Source organism: Clinocottus analis, unplaced genomic scaffold (assembly GCF_023055335.1).
Source record: "Clinocottus analis isolate CAN_PGR_092001 unplaced genomic scaffold, fCliAna1.0.p SCAF_46, whole genome shotgun sequence".
Taxonomy (NCBI): domain Eukaryota; kingdom Metazoa; phylum Chordata; class Actinopteri; order Perciformes; family Cottidae; genus Clinocottus; species Clinocottus analis.
In genome coordinates, this window is record NW_027176203.1 from 270783 (window position 1) to 292826 (window position 22044).

At 50.7% G+C, this 22044-nt stretch overlaps 1 protein-coding gene across 4 annotated transcripts in view; it reads left to right on the forward strand.

Moving 5' to 3' along the window:
* The first annotated feature begins 21353 nt into the window (after window positions 1-21353).
* Window positions 21354-22044, forward strand: part of vrk2 (VRK serine/threonine kinase 2) — a 15143-nt gene continuing 14452 nt past the window's right edge. For all 4 annotated transcript variants that reach the window (XM_068599354.1, XM_068599353.1, XM_068599357.1 and 1 more), the window contains exons 1-2: window positions 21354-21542; window positions 21643-21698. In XM_068599354.1, coding sequence (XP_068455455.1) covers window positions 21413-21542; window positions 21643-21698 — 186 coding nt within the window. In that variant the 5' untranslated portion in view covers window positions 21354-21412. The remainder of the gene's footprint in view (window positions 21543-21642; window positions 21699-22044) is intronic.

Genomic DNA, 22044 nt, shown 5'->3' on the forward strand with positions numbered 1-22044 from the left:
ACAAACCAAACACTCTGGAGACGCCGTCCAGAAGATACCACGACATGTGACCCGATGGACCCGATGGACCCGACAAACCCTCTGCAGCACCTCCTGCAGCCAGGTGTGACTGTGACACTGGAACAGTGAAGATTCAGGATTCATTCATATATATATTCAGGATTCATTCATATATATATTTAGTATTCATGCAACAGAACTCAACTGAGTTCAGCCGAGTCCGTCAGCATCAACGCAGCGCTGTGTTGTTGAGTTATCAGAGGGAGCCCTCCCTTCTGGTCCTCCTCCTCCTCCTCTTCATCTTTCATTATTGTCTCTCCCTCCTCTCCGTCTGCGTTACAGGGCGAGGGCGTTAAGGCTGATTTATACTCGGGTTTTACGCAGAGACGCAAGACACGCATGGCCGACCTTGCGTTGTCAAATCGGCCATTTTGCGTGCGTCACCCCAAATTTCTGACTATCCGTCAAAGCAACGCGAGCCGTACGCAGCCCGAAAGGCTGTGATTGGTCCGCTAACCACGTCCTTTATAAGTCTCATTTCCGGTTTCACAGCATAATACCTCTGTTTTTAAAAGCCGCAGCAGAAACAGGAACAATGGATCCTGTTGAAGAACGTTTGGCTGAAGAGGTCCACAAATATGAGCGTTTATAAAACCATCTGACGGAGTATCAGGACACAAAGATGGAGGTGAATTCCTGGAGGGAGATATCGTGAACGTCGGTGTGCAGGTCCACTCTTAAACGATCGTTGCGCCACCTGCTGGTCTGGAGGATGACAAACGCAGGGGAACGAAGAATCAAAACGAGTCCGTCGTGGCCAGCCGGAGTTGGAGTTGCAGAAGTATAATTCAGCCTTTACAGGGTGAGGGCATCCACGCCGCTGGCAGGACGCGTCATGGCGGCCTCCAGGACGCGTCATGGCGGCCTCCAGGACGCGTCATGGCGGCCTCCAGGACGCATCATGGCGGCCTCCAGGACGCGGCATGGCCGCCTGCAGGACGCGTCATGGCCGCCTGCAGGACGCGTCATGGCCGCCTGCAGGACGCGTCATGGCCGCCTGCAGGACGCGTCATGGCCGCCTGCAGGACGCGTCATGGCCGCCTCCAGGACGCGTCATGGCGGCCTGCAGGACGCGTCATGGCCGCCTGCAGGACGCGTCATGGCCGCCTGCAGGACGCGTCATGGCCGCCTCCAGGACGCGTCATGGCCGCCTCCAGGACGCGTCATGGCCGCCTCCAGGACGCGTCATGGCCGCCTGCAGGACGCGTCATGGCCGCCTGCAGGACGCGACATGGCCGCCTCCAGGACGCGTCATGGCGGCCTGCAGGATGCGACATGGCCGCCTCCAGGACGCGTCATGGCCGCCTCCAGGACGCGTCATGGCGGCCTGCAGGACGCGTCATGGCCGCCTGCAGGACGCGTCATGGCCGCCTGCAGGACGCGTCATGGCCGCCTGCAGGACGCGTCATGGCCGCCTGCAGGACGCGTCATGGCCGCCTCCAGGATTCTCCAGCTTCTCCCTCCTTTAGCTGCTGCCGGAGCTCACGGATCAAAACAACTTCTTTTACCTTTTTCTCTTTTTAAAACTGCACTCGCTCATTAGCACGCTGCCGTTATGAGCCAAGGCCACCGGGGTGTGTGTGTGTGTGTCTGTGTGTGTGTGTGTGAACGCTGCAGCTCGTCTCTCTGCTCGGCTTCTGCTCGTCATGGAATACGATCGTAGATGTTTGTGAGCATCGAGAAGAAAAGAAAAACAGACGGAGCATCATGTTTGATTTGTTTTGTAAAAACACCTTTTTTCAGAGAAAAGGTGGAAAATGTTCCTGAGAGTCAAGAAAACATTAAAAAAAAATCATTTATTCTCTCGAACAGCTTGTAGAAAATATCGTGTGAAATTAGCCGGTGAAAAACGGGAGGGGGGGAGGAGGGAGGGAGGAGGAGAGGGGGGGGGGGGGGGGCGTCCCCACATGCATTCTCAATAAGAAAAAACAATAGAAATATAATTCTCCTATTTCATGGGTGTTGCCCTTTAGGTGATATGAGAAGTCAATACGCACTATTGTACAGATCTAATAAAAAGCTGCTTTATGTGTGTGTGTGTGTGCACATGCAAACACACACACACACACACACACACTCTCTCTCCTCATCCCTTGGCGTAATCTGTAATAATTGTAGCCGTAATAATCTTGCAAACAGAGGAAAAGGTCAAATCTATGAGGTGAGGAGAGGAGGAGAGGAGGGAAGGAAGGAGAGGAGCACAGAGGAGGAGATGAGGGAGCGAAGGAGAGGAGAGGAGGAGATGAGGGAGAGAAGGAGAGGAGGAGAGGAAGAGAAGAGGAAAGGAGAAGAGGAGGGAGAGGAGGTGAAGAGGGAGTGGAGGAGAGGAGGGAGAGAAGGAGAGAAGGAGAGGAGGAACGACGGGAGAGGGGTTCAGGAGGCGAGAGGTAAACAAAGATGAGGAGAAGGAAAAAGGAAACAAGAGGAGGAAGCAAGAGGAGGAAGCAAGAGGAGGAAGCAAGAGGAGGAAGCAAGAGGAGGAAGCAAGAGGAGGAAACAAGAGGAGGAAGCAAGAGGAGGGAGCAAGAGGAGGGAGCAAGAGGAGGAAGCAAGAGGAGGGAGCAAGAGGAGGGAGCAAGAGGAGGAAGCAAGAGGAGGAAGCAAGAGGAGGAAACAAGAGGAGGAAGCAAGAGGAGGGAGCAAGAGGAGGGAGCAAGAGGAGGGAGCAAGAGGAGGAAGCAAGAGGAGGGAGCAAAAGGAGAAAGCAAGAGGAGGGAGCAAGAGGAGGGAGCAAGAGGAGGGAGCAAGAGGAGGAAGCAAGAGGAGGGAGCAAGAGGAGGGAGCAAGAGGAGGGAGCAAGAGGAGGGAGCAAGAGGAGGAAGCAAGAGGAGGAAGCAAGAGGAGGAAGCAAGAGGAGGGAGCAAGAGGAGGGAGCAAGAGGAGGGAGCAAGAGGAGGGAGCAAGAGGAGGAAACGTGGCGACGTCTCTGTCTCTCACCACTAGTCTCTGCTGTTGCATCAGGGATCAGATCCTCCAGTTCACTTCCTCTCTGGAGAGCCAGGTGTACAGGTCTACAGGTCTGCAGGTCTACAGGTCTGCAGGTCTACAGATCTGTAGGTCTACAGGTGTACAGGTCTGCAGGTCTATAGGTCTACAGGTCTACAGGTCTACAGGTGTACAGGTCTGCAGGTCTATAGGTCTACAGGTCTGCAGGTCTACAGGTCTGCAGGTCTACAGGTGTACAGGTCTGCAAGTCTATAGGTCTACAGGTCTGCAGGTCTACAGGTCTGCAGGTGTACAGGTGTACAGGTCTACAGGTCTGCAGGTCTGCAGGTGTACATGTCTGCAGGTGTACAGGTGTACAGGTCTACAGGTCTGCAGGTCTACAGGTCTGCTTGTCTGCAGGTGTACAGGTCTACAGGTCTGCAGGTCTACAGGTCTGCATGTCTGCATGTCTGCAGGTGTACAGGTCTACAGGTCTGCATGTCTGCAGGTGTACAGGTCTACAGGTCTGCAGGTCTACAGGTCTGCATGTCTGCAGGTGTACAGGTCTACAGGTCTGCATGTCTGCAGGTGTACAGGTCTACAGGTCTACAGGTCTGCAGGTGTACAGGTCTGCAGGTCTACAGGTCTGCAGGTCTACAGGTCTACAGGTGTACAGGTCTGCAAGTCTATAGGTCTACAGGTCTGCAGGTCTACAGGTCTGCAGGTGTACAGGTGTACAGGTGTACAGGTCTACAGGTCTGTATGTCTGCAGGTGTACAGGTCTGCATGTCTGCAGGTGTACAGGTCTGCAGGTCTACAGGTGTACAGGTGTACAGGTCTGCAGGTGTACAGGTGTACAGGTCTACAGGTGTACAGGTGTACAGGTGTACAGGTCTGCAGGTCTACAGGTCTACAGGTCTGCATGTCTGCAGGTGTACAGGTCTACAGGTCTGCAGGTGTACAGGTGTACAGGTCTGCAGGTCTACAGGTCTGCAGGTCTACAGGTCTACAGGTCTGCAGGTGTACAGGTCTACAGGTCTGCAGGTCTACAGGTCTGCATGTCCGCAGGTGTACAGGTCTACAGGTCTACAGGTCTGCAGGTGTACAGGTGTACAGGTCTGCAGGTCTACAGGTCTACAGGTGTACAGGTCTGCATGTCTGCAGGTCTACAGGTCTACAGGTCTGCAGGTCTACAGGTCTGCAGGTCTGCAGGTCGTTGTGTTTGTAACTCAGTGATGTCGTCGTGTTCATGCGGTCGAGCCGAACATGACGTCAAATCTGGCTTCAGCAGAGAGGAGAGCCTTATTGATGCACTTGATATATATATATATATATATATATATATATATATATATATATATATATATATATATATATATATATATATAAACACACACACACACACAATGCAGTGGTCGTCAGAGCCTTCTAGCTTTCTCTAGTGGCCTAAACAGAATCACAAAGTTGTAACTATTTTATAATGATTATTATTTTTTTAGAATTAAAAGTTGTAGTTTTAACAGCATGTTTTATCATGTTTAGCATGTTGTCTCCTGTCTTCCTCTGTGGAAGAGCAGCCTGTTAGAAGACATGAAGAGCCTTCTGGAGACCGAGACCTGTGATTGGTCACAGGGCCATGTGACCATGAACATGCGCTGTGATTGGTCGGTGAAGCTAGCGCCTCACAGAGAAACTGGAACCTCAGGACTTACTGGTGACCTCTTTCCTCAGAGGGTCATGTGATCCGGTGAGTGAAATGATGATTATGTTTCTGTTGCAGACGTTTTCAGTGCATTTGCCACTGATACGATATATTCACGATAAATACGAAATATACGGTATATACAACACATTCATGATGTACATATATCTCATTCAGATTTATATGAATGACTTTAATATGAAGAATGAGTGTGTTCTATGTACTCATTGTGTTGCTCTTTGGGGGACTGTGGCTCTATGACCTTGTGTCCTTGAGCAAGACACTGAACCCTGAATTGCTCCCCGTTGCTGTGTCTATGGTGTATTGAGCAACAATCTAAGTTGTCTATGTCTAAATTAAGAACATATTGATAACAGCCTCTCATGCGGTCTCTCTGCATCCGGTCTGCTGGTGGAGGTCTTGAGTCTGTTGCTCTACAACCAGCTCGAAGCTTCAGGAACCTTCAGGAGTGATATTGAATCCTCTAAAGATGAACACTTGTTCCTCTGAGACGCTTCCTGCTCATTGTGGGGTTATTTCCCCACAGAGCAGCAGATAAATGGGTCATCACAGATTAGCAGCGGGGATAAACTCTTTAAGTCTCTATATTTGGGTCTTGAAAGGAGCGAATATTTAGAAATACATTAAAATATATTTTAAAGAAATGACACACGGTGTTCAGTGATGCTGCCAGAGGAAACGCTTCAGAGGGCCGTTACATCTCATGTGTGTGTGTGTCGTGCAGCAGCAGCCTCCTCCTGCTGCTTGCAGCCTGCTGGCAGACGCATGGCGGCAGGCGCATGGGGCGAATGCATGGATGCATCCAAGCACCGGATTCATATTTATAAACCTAAACTAAAGAGGAAAAGGTTTGGATCACCTGTTCCTGCATGTCTATTAATTACGTGGCAGACGCGTGCAGGCAGGTGCATGGCGGCAGACTTGTGCTGGCAGACGTGTGCTGGCAGGCGCACGGCGGCAGGCGCATGGCAGCAGATGCGTGCTGGCAGGCGCATGGCCGCAGGCGCATGACGGCAGACGCGTGCTGGCAGGCGCATGGCGGCAGATGTGTGCTGGCAAACGCATGCTAGCAAATGCATGCTAGCAAATGCATGCTAGCAAACGCATGCTCGCAGGCGCATGGCGGCAGACGTGTGCTGGCAGGCGCATTGCGGCAGATGCATGCTGGCAGGCGCATGGCGGCAGACGCATGCTGGCAAATGCATGCTAGCAGACGCATGGCGGCAGACGTGTGCTGGCAAATGCATGCTAGCAGACGCATGGCGGCAGGCACATGGCGGCAGACGCATGCTGGGAGACGCATGGCGGCAGACGCGTGCTGGCAAATGCATGCTAGCAGACGCATGGCGGCAGACGCATGGTGGCAGGCGCATTGCGGCAGATGCGTGCTGGCAGGCGCATGGCGGCAGACGCATGCTGGCAAATGCATGCTGGCAGACGCATGGCGGCAGACGCATGGTGGCAGGCGCATGGTGGCAGACGCGTGCTGGCAGACGCATGGCGGCCGACGCGTGCTGGCAAACGCATGCTAGCAAATGCATGCTAGAAAACGCAATGTAGCAGGCGCATGGCGGCAGACGTGTGCTGGCAAATGCATGCTAGCAGACGTATGGCGGCAGGCACATGGCGGCAGACGCATGCTGGCAGACGCATGGCGGCAGACGCGTGCTGGCAAATGCATGCTAGCAGACGCATGGCGGCAGGCACATGGCGGCAGACACATGCTGGCAGGCGCATGGCGGCAGACGCGTGCTGGCAGACGCATGCTAGCAAACGCATGCTAGCAAACGCATGCTAGCAGGCGCATGGCGGCAGACGCGTGCTGGCAAACGCATGCTAGCAAATGCATGCTAGCAAATGCATGCTAGCAAATGCATGCTAGCAAATGCATGCTAGCAGGCACATGGCAGCAGACGCGTGCTGGCAGACACGTGCTTGCAGACGCATGGCGGCAGACGCGTGCTGGCAAATGCATGCTAGCAGACGCATGGCGGCAGACACATGGCGGCAGAAGTGTGCTGGCAAACGCATGCTAGCAGGCGCATGGCGGCAGACTCGTGCTGGCAGACGTGTGCTGGCAGGCGCATGGCGGCAGACGCGTGCTGGCAAACGCATGCTAGAAGGTGCATAGCGGCAGACGCGTGCTGGCAGGCGTGTTGTGGCAAACACATGCTAGCAGACTCATGACGGCAGACGCATGGCGGCAGACGCATGCTGGCCAACGTGTGCTAGCAGATGCATGGCAGCAGGCGCATGGGGCGAATGCATGGATGCATTACACCTTTGGACATGCAGTAAGTATATATATATATGAATAACATGTGCGTGTGTGTATGTATGTATGTATGTGTGTGTGTCTCTGTGTATGTGTGTGTTTCTTTGCTGCGAGTGTGTTTGTGTGTGTGCACATGTGGGTGTGTACATGCAAACACACACGTGTGCTCGCTGTACCTGCTGTACGCACACGTGTGTGTGTTTGCATGTACACACCCACGTGTGCACACACACACAAACACACTCGCAGCAAAGAAACACACACATACACAGAGACACACACACATACATACACACACACGCACATGTTATTCATATACGTGCACACGTGTGCGTGCAGGGGGTGCAGCGTGCAGCAGTAATATCGCGTACCTTTTAGAGGGCCGTCATTATCGCCGTGGGTTACCCCGCGGCCCCCCATCACAAACCATTTTCATTCCAAACTCATTAATATGCAAACTTATTCAAATGAGATTGTAATTAAGCATCTACTGAGTGGGAACCCTTTTCATGATAATTTATGATAAACTCCTCGCCACCTTTGATTGAGATTGATTTTTGGCTGGCGAGCCGACCTGAATACAAAGCTCCACCTGAGAGACCTGCAGCACAAACACACTTTAAAAACACAAACTTATTTCATGGCTGATTGTGCCACAATCATCTTGGAGGAGTAACAAAGATCATTTGAATAATGCATTCCCAGTGTGCTCAGCCTGAGAGGAAAAAAACAAGAAACTTGTGCCTATCTGTTGTTGGCATCGAGGTGACAAAGTGATGTGTGTGGTTGTGTGTCTGTGTGTGTCTGTGTGTGTTTTTTAATGGAAGCTAAACCAAGCATAACTCTGTTTACCCAGCGTTTTATTGGAAGCATTACAACCTCTTTTCTTCTGACTGAAACTGCCATTTTATGAAACTGTTATCAGCTCCATGTTCATCCCGTGGTCTGCTGGCTCTCAGCGATCACCGCTCTCCTCTTCATAACCTCATAATTACATTTTCCTGTTAACGTCCTCAGACGTGATGACCTTCACGTCGTGTTATTTCTGTCAAACTCCAGGTCCATCGTGAGGCAATGTGCCCTGAATAACCAGCTGAAGCTGCTGCTTCAATTGAAAGGCTCTACTAGCCGCTGTGACTTCCTTCAGACAAGAGAGCAGCTGACACGGAGCAGCTAGCGGTGACACGGCGCAGCTAGCGGCTGACACGGAGCAGCTAGCGGATGACACACAGGAAGTGGCGGATGACACGGACCAACTTTGGGGGCGGCTGTAGCTCAGGGGGATGAGTGGTCGTCCAGTTATCCCAAGGTAGCTGGTTCGATCCCCAGTCCCCCCACAGTTCACACGTCAAAGTGTCTCTGAGCACGACACTTAACCCCTCACTGCTCACAGGGCAGCCCACTGCTCCTTAATCAAGGATGGGTGAAATGCAGAGAAGAATTTCCCCAAGGGGATTAATAAAAGTAATTTAAAAACAAACAAAAAAAAAAAAACAACTAGCGGCTGAAACGGAGCAGCTAGCGGCTGACACGGAGCCACTAGCAGTTGACACACAGGAGCTAGCGGATGACACGGAGCAGCTAGCGGATGACACGGAGCAGCTAGCGGATGACACAGAGCAGCTAGCGGGTGACACGGAGCAGCTAGCGGCTGACACACAGGAGCTAGCGGATGACACGGAGGAGCTAGCGTCTGACACAGAGCAGCTAGCAGGTGACACAGAGGAGCTAGCTGCTAACACAGAGGAGCCGTTAGCAGCTCAAGGAACGGATATTTACTTTTCTGCTTCGTTTAAAAGAAACATGAAGTCAGAGTCCTTCATGCTTTCATCTCTCCCAGACTCCACTACTGCGATGCACTTTGTTCTGCTTTTAGAGGGCGAAACATTCAAAGATACAGAACGCTGTCGTCGGGCTTTTCACTCCCACAAAGAGAAGTGACGAGGTCACACCTGTCCTCGCAGTGGTTACTTGTGAGTTTTAAAAAGGGATTTGAAGATGTTACTGCTCGTTCTCAAGGCCTTGAATGGCCTGACTCCTTCCTGTTTATCTGCGATCAGCTGATTCCCTTGAGCCCTACAATCGGTTTCAAACTCATGACCGGCCACTAAAGGTGACCGGGCGTTTTTCTGTCCGGGCCCTGAAGCTGAGGAGATCTTTCTGGAGATATAAGGCAGCATCCTCTTTTAAATCTCTTCTTCACTGTTCAGCTTATTGTTTTTTTTACAATCTTGCTCCATCTTGTTTTACCTTTTTTTAGTTAGCAGAGACTAGAAACAGAGCTAAAAGAGGGTAAAAATGCCACTTAGGCAATGGTGGAACCACTGCCCATGTGCCCATGTGCCCCTCACTTCCAGCTGGAAGGTGTTGGTCCAGCCAGGGCTTGAGTTTCCCTGGCAGGAAGGGAGCAGTTATCAGCCACTCCTCGGCTGGTCCCCTCCACTGGAAAGGTTACCTTGCTGGTGGTTTTACTCTTCGGCCTTAACGGTCATCCCAGCCAATGATGCAACGCTGCCCAGAGTTGTCTAAACAGCTGGTTCTGGGCGGCATAGAACAGGATCACTTCCCAATGCATGCTCCCTGCAGGCTGTTTGCTTCCTGCAGGAACTCCACAACCGGCTTTGGGCTGCCAGTGGAAAGTTTCGTTTAATGGCATCTGACCAGACACAGTAAGCTTCTCACATTCATTTTCCTGCTGATTTCACCGTTTTTCTCTTGACTTTTTCTAATAGTCACAACCGGATATCACTGTGAGTAAAGCCCAGCTCATCATCTGACATCAAATCCACCCCCGATGTAATTACAAGTCCTCCCAGAACTCTTCTAGTCCACCGTTTGGATGCAAATGGTAATCGCCTTGCTAATTAACACTCTGCGAGTACCAGTGGGGATGAAGAGAAGGAAGGTATTGTTGTTTGAGGAGCGTCATCAAAGACGAAGGCAGTCTGCAGCAAATGATGGTTGTGTAATTGCCCTGAGGCACTCCGAGCCATATGACCGCACTCTGCCAGCTCGTGAGGAGCCCAGGTGAGGGAACAGGAGGGCTGGATCTCTGCATCCCCTAGTCCACACACACACACACACACACACACACACACACACACACACACACACACACACGCATAAATGGGATTGGAACTGGTGTATTGTTTATTGGGGTCAGAGTGATTGAGGGGTGGGACTTGAGATGAAACAAAAGAAAAGTGAAGAACTGTTTGTTTCAACTAGTTAGCGAACAGAATAAATCAATGGATCCGTCTCTGGCAGCGATCTTCTTCTTCTTTTGTTGTTTCCTTCCCTTTTTTCTTTTCCAAAGGCAGGTTCGCCTTGAGCAGGGAAAAGAGTTGGTAGTTTGAAGACTGCAGGCCAGCAAACTCCAGCCTGTTTGAAAGGTGAGCTGAACATGATGGAGGTGGAAGTAAAGACAACACCAGAACATGATGGAGGTAAAGACAACACCTGAACATGATGGAGGTAAAGACAACACCTGAACATGATGGAGGTAAAGACAACACCTGAACATGATGGAGGTAAAGACAACACCTGAACATGATGGAGGTAAAGACAACACCTGAACATGATGGAGGTAAAGACAACACCTGAACATGATGGAGGTAAAGACAACACCTGAACATGATGGAGGTAAAGACAACACCTGAACATGATGGAGGTAAAGACAACACCTGAACATGGAGGTAAAGACAACACCTGAACATGATGGAGGTAAAGACAACACCTGAACATGATGGAGGTAAAGACAACACCTGAACATGATGGAGGTAAAGACAACACCTGAACATGATGGAGGTAAAGACAACTCCTGAACATGCTGGAGGTAAAGACAACACCTGAACATGATGGAGGTAAAGACAACACCTGAACATGATGGAGGTAAAGACAACACCTGAACATGATGGAGGTAAAGACAACACCTGAACATGATGGAGGTAAAGACAACACCTGAACATGATGGAGGTAAAGACAACACCTGAACATGATGGAGGTAAAGACAACACCTGAACATGATGGAGGTAAAGACAACACCTGAACATGATGGAGGTAAAGACAACACCTGAACATGATGGAGGTAAAGACAAGACCTGAACATGATGGAGGTAAAGACAACACCTGAACATGATGGAGGTAAAGACAACACCTGAACATGATGGAGGTAAAGACAACACCTGAACATGATGGAGGTAAAGACAGCACCTGAACATGGAGGTAAAGACAGCACCTGAACATGGTGGAGGTAAAGACAACACCTGAACATGATGGAGGTAAAGACAACACCTGAACATGGAGGTAAAGACAGCACCTGAACATGGTGGAGGTAAAGACAACACCTGAACATGATGGAGGTAAAGACAACACCTGAACATGGAGGTAAAGACAACAACTGAACATGATGGAGGTAAAGACAGCACCTGAACATGATGGAGGTAAAGACAACACCTGAACATGATGGAGGTAAAGACAACACCTGAACATGATGGAGGTAAAGACAAGACCTGAACATGATGGAGGTAAAGACAACACCTGAACATGATGGAGGTAAAGACAGCACCTGAACATGGAGGTAAAGACAACACCTGAACATGATGGAGGTAAAGACAGCACCTGAACATGGTGGAGCAGACATGGCCTCGGCCCTCGTGGTCAGCTCACACCATCAGCACCCTGAGGCTCCGCTGGTTGTGGTCAGCTCACGGGTGGAGCACCAGGAGGTCCTCACCTTGAAGGCCTTGGTGTGCTCATGCTGTCAGGTTCCTGTGAGGTGGTGTTACTTTGAATCTGGATGACATCAGGAGAGCATAAACACCGTGTATATCATGGGTGAACTTCTGGGTCGTTCATCTCGTGACCTTTCCTTTGACCTCGCCGCTTCGTGGTGAACTCTCTGTGTCCGGTCCTCTGGGAGCCATCACAGCGCTGTGACGCGTGCTGGAAATCACTTTCAGACAACATTAGCCTCGCTGTTGTTTACGGCTTGATTCATGGGCTCTTCAAATCCCTCAAGACCAATAAAGGATCATGTAATAAGAAGCTTGAAGAGATCTTCAAACATATGAAGTTTTATGTTCAAACAACAGATATGATTCTTCGAAATAAACAAATACCACCGCATCAGGAGTTGAGTCTATGAGCAGGATATGGAGGCTGTCTGTTCACTTGAAACAGTCAGCAGAAGGTAAACATCATCATACTAATGATCCTCTATTAATAAATATGAATATATAAATCCTGCAGAACTGAATCATCAGAGACGCTATACACAAAGTGTCCTCAGTGCAAAACACATTGAAATGTATTCTAAAACACGGATAATCACTTTGCAATTAAGGCTGGAAATCGTGCATCAACCTTTTACGGCAAAAAAGTTTTGATTCACTTTTCAAATTTGAAAGAACTAAATTATTAAGTAGTACGACCTGAAGTGCTGCATAGAAGTCATAGAACACTGGAATTTCCTTTTCAGACTGATTATTTCTGCCAACTCCGGAGCACAAAGAGGGACGCGTGACTGCTTTGTTGAAGAGAGGGACCCGGTCCATGAACCGCCAGAGAAAGCCGCATTGAGGAGTGGATGTGAAGGAGGGCATGGTCAACCCATAGTTTTAAACCACATCCAATCAACGCCAGACAGGGTCGAGTTCTGTGCGTATTATTTACCTCCTTTCTTTCTCTCCGGCGCTCTTCTTTCCTGATTAACGCTGGACTCGGTGCTGCCAAGGTCATCCGAGTGAATGCATCAGGCTGTGAATGTATGAAGTACTCCAACATTTTGCACCGGGCACGCTGCTTTTTCATGACAAGCAACAAAGGCAGCGAGGCCACCGCTCTTACCTTCCGCACCCAATAAGACAATTGAGTTTCAACAACTTTCACTTCTTTCTCCGTGTGCTGGGAGATGTGCATTGATGAGAGCCGCTCTGACAGTGGAGCTTCCAGTGCTTTTGCATCGATCCTTGTACGAAGAAGGTAATTGATATTTGTGTTTAACGGTTGGAGTCTGTGGCTGCTGGAGGCAACTCACAGGCTGGGAACGGAAAGGTCTCAATGTGGCTCTGGACACTCAAAGACCTTTTTTCTACTTCAACTTTGAGACGTATTCATTTTGTAAAGTGTGGATTTTTTATTTTAAAGGACATGTGTGTTGGATCTACTGGCATCTAGTGGCGAGGTTGTAGATTGCAATCAACTGAATGATGATAACTATGTCAGTGGCGGGCCGTGGTTTTAGAGCTAGGCCTTCAGTGAGGCCGTATAGTCACATCACGGGCAGACTGGAGGGAAAAAGTGTCCCTGGAGTTTCTGTCACAGACCCACAAACTCAATACACGACGCGTTCATACAGTCCACCACCACCCGCTCCACCACCCGCTCCACCAGGAGCACACGGGGCGAGGGGATCCACCAGCGGTGCTGCTCCACATGAAAAAAAAGAGACCCACGAGGCCACACCAGCAGACAGACTCTTCAGGCAACACAAAATTACGCAGCGCCTCTCAGTCGGACGCCTCCAACCGCGCCTCAGCGATGCTGTGCGTCATGACCAGCCCAACCCCGTCAGCCCACCGGGGATTTCCAACAAAACACTGGCACTAACACTCTGCACAGTGCACAGACATGACATTGCAGCACAGCTGCGCTGGCGTCAGCAGTGCACCTTGGCGCAGGCAAAGACCGCAGGTAGAAGCAGCAGCAGCCCCGGGTGCAGCACCACCAGCAGCCACAGTTACAGTATCACCAGCAGCCCCAGGTGCAGCAGCACCGGCAGCCCCAGGTGCAGCAGCACCGGCAGCACCAGGTGCAGCAGCACCGGCAGCACCAGGTGCAGCAGCACCGGCAGCACCAGGTGCAGCAGCCCCAGGTGCAGCAGTAACTACAGCTCTGTGGCTTGTTTATGATTAAATACGACTGCAAATGTAAAATAACAGTAACATAATCATCATTTCACTCACCAGATCACATGACCCTCTGAGGAAAAGGGGTCATCAGTAAGTCCTGAGATTCTAGCTTCTAGGTGAGACGCTAGCTTCACTGACCAATCACAGCGCATGTTGCTGGTCACGTGGGCAACGACCAACCAAGTTTTGTTTCCCAGCTACTTTGGTTATTCAAGCTTCTGGTTTTTCAACTATGAATAAAACTGCAAAGAACTGACACTCATACTCATTACAACTCAAAAACAAAAAAAGCATGTTCTTGTTTTGGTGGAGCAACAGGTGGAACATTTCTTTTACGCCACAAATGGAACCCTCGGTGGCTGAAGGGGACTCGGTGGCTGAAGGGGACTCGGTGGCTGAAGGGGACACGGTGGCTGAAGGGACCTCGGTCGCTGAAGGGGACTCGGTGGCTGAAGGGACCTCGGTGGCTAAATGGGACTCGGTGGCTGAAGGGGACTCGGTGGCTGAAGGGGACTCGGTGGCTGAATGGGACCTCGGTGGCTGAATGGGACTCGATGGCTGAAGGGGACACGGTGGCTGAAGGGGACACGGTGGCTGAAGGGGACTCGGTGGCTGAATGGGACACGGTGGCTGAAGGGGACTCGGTGGCTGAAGGGACCTCGGTGGCTGAAGGGGACTCGATGGCTGAATGGGACTCGGTGGCTGAAGGGACCTCGGTGGCTGAAGGGGACTCGGTGGCTGAAGGGGACACGGTGGCTGAATGGGAGTCAGTGGCTGAAGGGGACACGGTGGCTGAAGGGGACTCGGTGGCTGAAGGGACCTCGGTGGGTGAAGGGGACTCGGTGGCTGAAGGGGACTCGGTGGCTGAAGGGGACTCGGTGGCTGAATGGGACTCGGTGGCTGAAGGGGACTCGGTGGCTGAAGGGGACACGGTGGCTGAAGGGGACTCGGTGGCTGAAGGGGACACGGTGGCTGAATGGGACTCGGTGGCTGAAGGGGACACGGTGGCTGAAGGGGACACGGTGGCTGAAGGGGACTCGGTGGCTGAAGGGACCTCGGTGGCTGAAGGGGACTCGGTGGCTGAATGGGACTCGGTGGCTGAAGGGGACTCGGTGGCTGAAGGGGACACGGTGGCTGAATGGGACTCGGTGGCTGAAGGGGACACGGTGGCTGAAGGGGACACGGTGGCTGAATGGGAGTCGGTGGCTGAAGGGGACTCGGTGGCTGAAGGGGACTCGGTGGCTGAACGGGACTCGGTGGCTGAAGGGGACTCGGTGGCTGAAGGGGACTCGGTGGCTGAACGGGACTCGGTGGCTGAAGGGGACTTGGTGGCCCTCTCAGACACTGATCCGTTGAGAGCGAAGTGAGCACATGGTCCTGCGCATGGTCCTGCGCATGGTCCTACGCGTGGTCCTGCGCGTGGTCCTGCGCGTGGTCCTGCGCGTGGTCCTGCGCGTGGTCCTGCCCGTGGTCCTGCGCGTGGTCCTGCGCGTGGTCCTGCCCGTGGTCCTGCGCGTGGTCCTGCGCGTGGTCCTGCCCGTGGTCCTGCGCGTGGTCCTGCGCGTGGTCCAACCCATCGTCCTGCGCGTGGTCCTGCGCGTGGTCCTACGCGTGGTCCTGCGCGTGGTCCAACCCATCGTCCTGCGCATGGTCCTGCACATGGTCCTGCACATGGTGCAGTCTGGTCCAGCTCTCTCATGATGGATGTGACACATTCCGGTTTAATCACAGAATCGATCGCTGGTTGTTTTTGCCTCGAAGCTGAAGTGACTGCGATGCAACGTTCAAGAGATTTCTCACATATTGCTACGATTACCAATCCAACACAAAACAGTGAAACATCTCATTTAGAGTTCAGAACATTGTCAAACCTTCTGTCCCTCTCAGTCGGCTCAGCGTCTTTTGTCTTGGCGTCACTCAGAGGAAACAGTCGAGTGCTTCTGCAGCGTTTACTGGGTCGGAGGCGGCCGGCTGGACGCAGATCGGCAGACGTGAGTGCCGAGCTTCTCGACGCGAAGCCGCACGAGCGTCTTTGTTCACGTAGCGCAGCCTCTCAGTGCAACGCTTCCACCAAACGGAACAAATTATAGTTAAACATGTCTCCAATTTCCACTCGCTGGGCCACATCAAGGAGCGTAAGAACCAAATGATGTTTGCTTTGGGGTTTTACATTTCAATTTAGCCTCGGGCCTGGAAGCCATTACGGCCTAATCTGAATCCTGGTCAGTGCTTGCTCCCTGGAGCAGAAAGTATGGTTTTATTAGCATCAAATCATACATGGCATTGAGACCACACACACACACACACACTGGCACGGACCCAGTCCACGTCCAATAATGGCGAAACAGCATCTCATTACTGGCCATTAGATTTGTATTACTTTCATTTGAACCGGCGATACGTCTCGTATTCATAAACGGAACAAGGTCTCAACATGAAATGGTGCCACTGCTGCATGCTGGGACACGAGGCGGGAACAAGTGATTCATGAAATGAAAACGTGGTTTATGACGGCGGGAAAGTCCCACTGACGTGTCTGTCTACTGTACGGGATTCATCACGTGCATTTTGAGTGAATTTAGTGGGTTTAAAATAAAGTTTTATTGCATCCAGACTGTATGGGGGCGAGCGAGGTGCTGGAAAAGGAAAAAGCGAGCAAAGAGAGTGAAACACCCGCCGCCTCCTCGGCACAGCGTCCACAATGAGTGCCTCTCGCTGATGGACGCCGCACATTAGCCGGCTCATTATCAGCCTCCCACCATATGGACTCGGGCCGGTGCGGGTCAGGGCCGCGGCCGCCCGATCCGCCGCCCCCCCCTTTCTCTCTCCCCCCTAATTAGGACAATTATGCCATCTCCATCACGAGGGCCGGTTACACAAAATGGTGTCGCGCCCTCGCCGAGATTGGTGTCATGGAACCCAGACGACGAGAGGCGGCGAGAGAGGGGAAGCGAAGAGTCGCTCAGCAGGCCGGAGCAATTACCCCGGGTGATGGGGAGGAGGGAGGGAGGGGGGGGGGGGCAACAGGGAGACAATGGTAGATAGATGGAGGCAGGCAAGGGTTAAAACCTGGACCACAGCGAGAGGTTACAGCACCAATGAAGTTAACATCAGGGACTTGATTGATTAGATGAGAGGCTGCAGAGGAAAATACTACTGGACACGAATACTACTGGACACGAATACTACTGGACACGAATACTACTAGACACGAATACTACTAGACATGAATACTACTGCACATGAATACTACTGCACATGAATACTACTAGACATGAATACTACTGCACATGAATACTACTGCACATGAATACTGCTGCACATGAATACTACTGCACATGAATACTACTGCACACGAATACTACTAGACACGAATACTACTGGACATGAATACTACTGCACATGAATACTACTGGACACGAATACTACTAGACACGAATACTACTGCACATGAATACTACTGCACATGAATACTACTGGACACGAATACTACTAGACATGAATACTACTGCACATGAATACTACTGCACATGAATACTGCTGCACATGAATACTACTGCACACGAATACTACTAGACACGAATACTACTGGACACGAATACTACTGCACATGAATACTACTGCACATGAATACTACTGCACATGAATACTACTGCACACGAATACTACTAGACACGAATACTACTGGACATGAATACTACTGCACATGAATACTACTGGACACGAATACTACTAGACACGAATACTACTGGACATGAATACTACTGCACATGAATACTACTGGACACGAATACTACTGGACACGAATACTACTAGACATGAATACTACTGCACATGAAATCTACTGCACATGAATACTACTGCACATGAATACTACTGCACATGAATACTACTGCACATGAATACTACTGCACATGAATACTACTGCACATGAATACTACTGCACATGAAATCTACTGCAGCAGACCAGTTGAGGGTCTGGTGGTTCAGAAGTTAGCAGCAGATCACATGCAGTACCTTCTTTGTCCACAGGGGCCGCCAGAATCCACACAGAAGTGAAGTTCCTTGTCGCCGGCTTTGAGACGTCATTGATGATGCAGACGCCAAGATATCCAGACTTTTAGTCCCCCTCACGCGTCGAGCTCCAAAACTCCTTGAACCTACATTTCCCACAATGCAACAGACCACACATCTCAGCATTGGATCCTCCCTACCTCGTAAATACGCCACACATTCTAACGCAAGCTGTACGTTATACCTCTGTCGCGTCAGAGCCCCAGCCGGACCACCTGATGACATCGTTGTTATTTTCTTAGCTGTTTTCAGAGCCTCATGTGATAGCTGCCTGTCATGTGTGTAATCACAGGTGGGCACCTCAAGTGTCAGCTGATGAGAGATCGGCTCAGGTAATAGCAGGTATGCAGACACCAAAGGTTCTATAGTGCAACAATTAGGCCACATTCATGCTACGTGTTGCTCCCATTGATCTTCACGCATGGCTTAGAGCTCCTCTTCTCTCCAAACAAAGCTACTTTTCACAGTTCTCTGATGTCTGAGGTTCAACCAGTGATGTTTTTATTTTTCTTCCCTTCAACGCAGAATCCTTGAGTCTTAAATTAGGCCCCGAGGTGGCTGCAGATCGATTGGCTCGCTGCAGGTGCACAGCGAGCAGGAACAACAAGAGAAGGGCATTTTCCCTCCTTTCATCGGAATAAAACAGGCTTGATTGGGAGCGAGCGAGTGGGGAGAGAAATGCGTGGGTTCGTGTCCACCGCCGGTTGCAACGCTGTGTTTTTTTGTTCTCGCCGCCGTGTTCATTACCCAGGCGCGGTATTGACCATGTTGTACGGCAAAACGGAGATCAAGCTGGGTTACAGCGGGGACGACTCATTCCCCGAAAACAAACTGCTATCGATTCCGTAAGTAGCACAGAAGCTGCTCTGAAGGCCCAATCGCACGTCAGGAACCAGCGCTGCCTCTGCCTCCCTTTTACTGCACGTCGCCGCCCATATTGGCTATTGGGAGTATTGGAAGGACAGGATGGAAGGTACGAGGCCCCTCCGGGGGCCGTCTGATAACGTTTTACACTGCTGACACGCAGCAGGGTATCATTTTTTAAACTCAAGGTACCTGTAACATCCAGACACAGCATTCTAAAAGCACCCAGAAGCTAACTCCTGGCAAATTGCAAAGTGCTCTGAAAAGAAGAAGCATTTAGACCATTTTAAGATGTTACAACCTGCTAATGAGTTTGCTTCATGGGAATGATCCGCTCAATGAACCAGGGTGACCCGCCTTTCAAAGGCGGGGAAATCACAGCAATAACGAGGCCTTTGAATGATAAAAAAATTAATTTGGAATATTACTGAATAATGAATGGATTGAATACATTTCTATGCAGGGACAGACTTTGTATTGCGATTGAAGGACACAGCCCGGCTGTAAACAGTATTCATTGTGCTCAGAGGATAACACGACAGTGATCGATAAAAGCACATCTCTGCAGCTGAGTTGATATTCAAATGTTAGTGTGAGGTTTCTTTGAGGGGTTTATTGATGTTTGGTTGATGTAATCTTCATGAAAATAATTCCATTCATAAACGTGTCTTCTGAGAGCGGCCTTGATGCTCTCCAATCTACTGAACCCAAAGCCGTGACACACCTGTGGCAACTTGACTGAAATGAGAGATCACAGCACTGAGAAACGCTAAGAACACCAGAGACAGGGCCGGATGGCAACATGTCCGTCAGATGCATCGTACGAACATGAGGCGACGTGCAGAGGACGTTCAATGAGCGGCCAGGAGAGAGTAAGAGGTGTCAGTAAACATCCGTCCAGATGTGTTCGGGTCTGCTAAAATCTGATGGGTGGGAAGGAGCGTGAAGGAAGGAGCATAATTCAGATTCAGGGATCCTGTTCTTTTGGAGATGTTTGAAGTGGTTCCTCCATCAGTGTGTGAATGTTAGTTAGTCCTGATGGACAACCGTGCACTTTAGAATCGGGCACTATAATAAATTACATTTTCATATTTATTTGTTTGTCACATTTTTATTTCCCATTACGTCTAATAGATTATATATGTAGTTTATTGTTATGCACCGCATTATTCCTTGAATGTACAAACATAAAAACATCAAGAAACCGTTTCTGATTCTAAAACGCATACATATGCTCTTCTTGTTTGACATACTTTTACTTTTGATTTGGTTTGACATTAATAACCCAGGATTAGCATGTTATTCCTCATGAGTGCGCCTCATTTGCATATAACCGTTGCTACCGTTTCCCTATTGGCTGTTAAGTTGTCGGAAACTTTTCTCTGACCTGCCATTGGCTGCGCGGCGTGGCGGGAGGGACAACACTCAGGAAGTGATGTTTTAGTTTCTGTTGACAACAGTGGAGGGACATGGCCACAGAGCGGTACTAACCACAGCAGCCTGTCGATACCCGTCCTCACGAGACGCTCTTCTGGCGGCGTGTCGGTCCGGCTGCACCCCCCCGGAGCTCGGTATCCGTTTCAGCGGGCAGCGCCTCGTAAGGTAAAACATTAGCTCCCGTTGCTATCGCTAGCTGCCCAAGTGTGTGACGTGCCGTTCTGGCGTCAGAGAGAAGTCCAGCCGTGACGAAAGCTACTGTCCTGGGACCAGTTCAAACTGAGACGACAAGCAAAGCAGTGGGAACATGAACATGTGTGTTTTATACGATTATAGTGTTATAGTTATACTATAGTTATACTTATACTTATTCAGACTATACTTCTAAACGGCTATCAGAGGTGCGTGCGCACACTCAAGCGACTGGACACGACCAGGAAGCAAAGTCTGTGAAGTAAAATCTGTAAATATATAACAAATAACCCCTTTATTTATTCATGCTACTTGCAGAGATTGATCAAGAATCCTGTCTTAATTCCATGAAAGGTCAAAGGTTAAAGATGTGTCTCCTCCACACAAAGAGAAACAACAACGTGTGTGTTTCTTATCCAGACGTCCATAAAGTACAAACAGGCGCTCTGGCTCCCCTAAGACAAGGGGTCCAAACTGCGGCTAGCAACGGGTCAGCGCTGCCAGCGGGTTAGCGCTAGCATCGGGTCAGCACTAACATAAGGTCAGTGCTACCAGCAGGTCAGCGCTGCCAACGTGTTAGTGCTACCAGCGGGTCAGCGCTACCAGCGGGTTAGCGCTAGCATCGGGTCAGTGCTAACATAAGGTCAGTGCTAACATAAGGTCAGTGCTACCGTCAGGTCAGCGCTACCAGCGCGTTAGCGCTACCAGCGAGTTAGTGCTACGAGCGGGTTAGTGCTACCAGCGGGTCAGCGCTACTAGCAGGTCAGCGCTACCAGCGAGTTAGTGCTACCATCAGGTTAGCACCGTTGGCTACGAGCCGCTCGCCTGCCGCCGGTCGGAGGCTTCAAAACGGTCCTTCATTGTTTTTCTTGTTTTTCTTGTTTCTTCTTCCAGAAACGTTCCAGAACGTTCTGGAACGTTCAGAAACGTTCAGGAACGTTCTCCGTCGTCATGGCGCCACCAAAGAAGCGCGCGCTGCCCAAGCCGCTGCCGGAAGGCTTCATCCTGACCGACTGCGAGAAGAAGCAGTGGAGGCTGGGGAAGAGGATCGGTCAAGGGGGCTGCGGGCTGATCTACCTGGGTAATGACCACACACACACACACACACACACACACACACACACACACACACACACACACACACACACACAGCGTGTCTGATCCTTGCTGTTGTCCCGCAGCCTCCAGTGAAGTGGACAGACCTGTTGCAGCCGACTCGGGCTTCGTCATCAAAGTGGTGAGTCGCTGCACACCACGTGATGCTTTACATGCTGCTTTAGATGCTGCGCCGCAGCAGAAACCAGCTGCACGCGTGTGGACCGGTTCACGGCGAAGGGACGGTTACTCTTTCTTTCTTTAAGTTTCAACTTCACCAAACATCACGACACTTAGTTCAGGAGTCACTGAGAGAACGAGGAGTCAGAATGAGCTTTGGGCAGCGCAGCAAGACGCAGAGCAAAGAGTGTGGTGGCACTCCCTCCTCTATTTTCATTTCTCCTCTCCTCCCTTTTCCTCTCTTCTCTCCTTCCTGACTCCTCTCCTCTGCTCCCTTCTCTCCTCTCGTCCTAGATTCTGTACACAGC